The sequence below is a fragment of the Arachis ipaensis genome, chromosome B03 (genome assembly GCF_000816755.2).
Source record: "Arachis ipaensis cultivar K30076 chromosome B03, Araip1.1, whole genome shotgun sequence".
Classification (NCBI taxonomy): domain Eukaryota; kingdom Viridiplantae; phylum Streptophyta; class Magnoliopsida; order Fabales; family Fabaceae; genus Arachis; species Arachis ipaensis.
This window is the reverse complement of record NC_029787.2, coordinates 22,998,209-23,000,140: the sequence shown is the minus strand read 5'-3', so window position 1 is coordinate 23,000,140 and position 1,932 is coordinate 22,998,209. Positions and strand designations below refer to the sequence as shown.

The 1,932-nt window shown below is 29.8% G+C and overlaps 1 protein-coding gene across 1 annotated transcript in view; it reads left to right on the top strand.

Annotated features, from left to right (window-relative positions):
• Positions 339-1,932, top strand: part of LOC107629811 (probable O-methyltransferase 3) — a 5,672-nt gene continuing 4,078 nt past the window's right edge. The window contains exon 1 of the mRNA XM_016332703.2: positions 339-1,162. Within this exon, the coding sequence (XP_016188189.1) occupies positions 392-1,162 (771 nt within the window). The 5' untranslated portion in view covers positions 339-391. The remainder of the gene's footprint in view (positions 1,163-1,932) is intronic.

Sequence of the window (1,932 nt, the reverse complement as noted above, 5' to 3'; positions counted from 1 at the left end):
GGCACGAATTCACTTCATTTTTTTTGGGTAAATAGCCTCATACTTTATTATTAGGTGGATATTACCATAAAAATGTTACAATTATCTTTATATAAAAATGTTTTTTTTTACTATTAGATTATGAATGGTATGGTTTGATTTTGATGTGTTACAAAAATGTTATTTTTTTAAAAGTGTGGCTAATAACAAACAAAATACACTTTTAACATAAGAATCTTCATAAAAATATATTTTTAACATGTTCATTTGAGTAGGTGGCTTATTATTATACTGTCCCTTCATTATTATCTTGGTGACACACACCAGGATTCTCTATAAATATGACCAATGTTGTTTAGTGTTCTACAAATTCAAACATACAGATATACTTTTAGTTCAGGTTGCAATAATAATGGAATCCAATGGTGTAGACTATGCTTCCAAATTGCTTGAATCTCAAAGCCGTGTATGGCACCAACTTTTCAGCTTCATAAATTCCATGTCCCTCAAATGTGCAATTGACTTGGGAATTCCAGATGCCATACACAACCATGGCCAACCCATGCCACTCTCAAAACTCATTTCTTCTCTACAAATCCATCCCAACAAAACACAATTCATCCACCGCCTGATGCGAATTTTGACTCATTCTGGCTTTTTCTCTAAACAAATCTCTTCCAAAGGCGATCCAGAATCGAGTTATGCCCTAACCGATGCATCCATGTTGTTGCTTAAAGACAACCCCATGAGTCTTTTCCCTTACTTGTCCGTCGTATTTGATCCAATTTTAACAAAGCCGTGGTGCGAGTTGCCAGCATGGTTCAAAAATGATAGTCCCACCCCGTTCTACATGACACATGGGATGGCACTTTGGGACTATGCTGGCGTTGAGCCAAGACTCAATAAGCTCTTCAATGATGCCATGGAAACCGATACTCCATTTGTTTCAAGTGTTTTGTTTGACAAGTGTAAGGGTGTGTTTGAAAGGTTGGAGTCTTTGGTTGATGTTGGTGGAGGCACAGGAACTATGACTAAGGCTATTGCTAAGGCATTTCCACAAATGGAGTGTGTTGTGTTTGATCTTCCACATGTTGTTGATGGCTTGCAAGGAAGTGGGAATCTCAAATATGTTGGAGGGGACATGTTTGACTCAATTCCTCCTTCAGATGCCATTTTCTTGAAGGTAAATTAGTTTCGCTATTGACCGATTAAAAAATAAGGGTTAAAATTAATTTTATAATAAAAAACTTAATTAATATTAATTAATTAAAAATTAATTTTTTATACTTATTAAAAATAAATTAAACTAAACCAATATTAAAATTTTTTATAATATTTATAATACTTAAAAAAAAAGACCAAATCTTTTTATAAAAAAATAAATATATTATTAATTATTTTTTATTTATTTTTCATAATTAACAATTTTTATTTCTCCTAAAATTTTACTAATTTTCATCAATTATTTATTTATTTTTATTTATTTATTTTTATTTATTTTTTATTTTTGTAATCTTTCATTTTTTTTTCTCTCATTGGGTATAACAACATAAACTCAATATACAAATCATGCTTGGATATACCAATTGTGCAAGCATTGAATATAGATCAAAGGAAAAAAGTCACATGACTCAATGAATGAAATTTTTTGCTCCACTCTAGTATATGATGAAAATGATAAGGTTTGACAAGAATGGTCCATTATTCGATGCAGATCAGACAAAGTGAATTGACGTTTACGTAATTTTAGGATTTTAGGATTTTAAGAAAACGTCACGTTTACGCATTTTACTTTTAGAAAACAAACTTTTTAGTGATATATATTTTTATAATGGTTCTCATTTTATTGAGATGTTCTTAACTGTTGAGATTGTATATTAAATTTTTATTATCAATAAAAAAAAGGAAAAAAAATCACAAAAGTAAAAAATAAATAATTAATGAAAATTAATA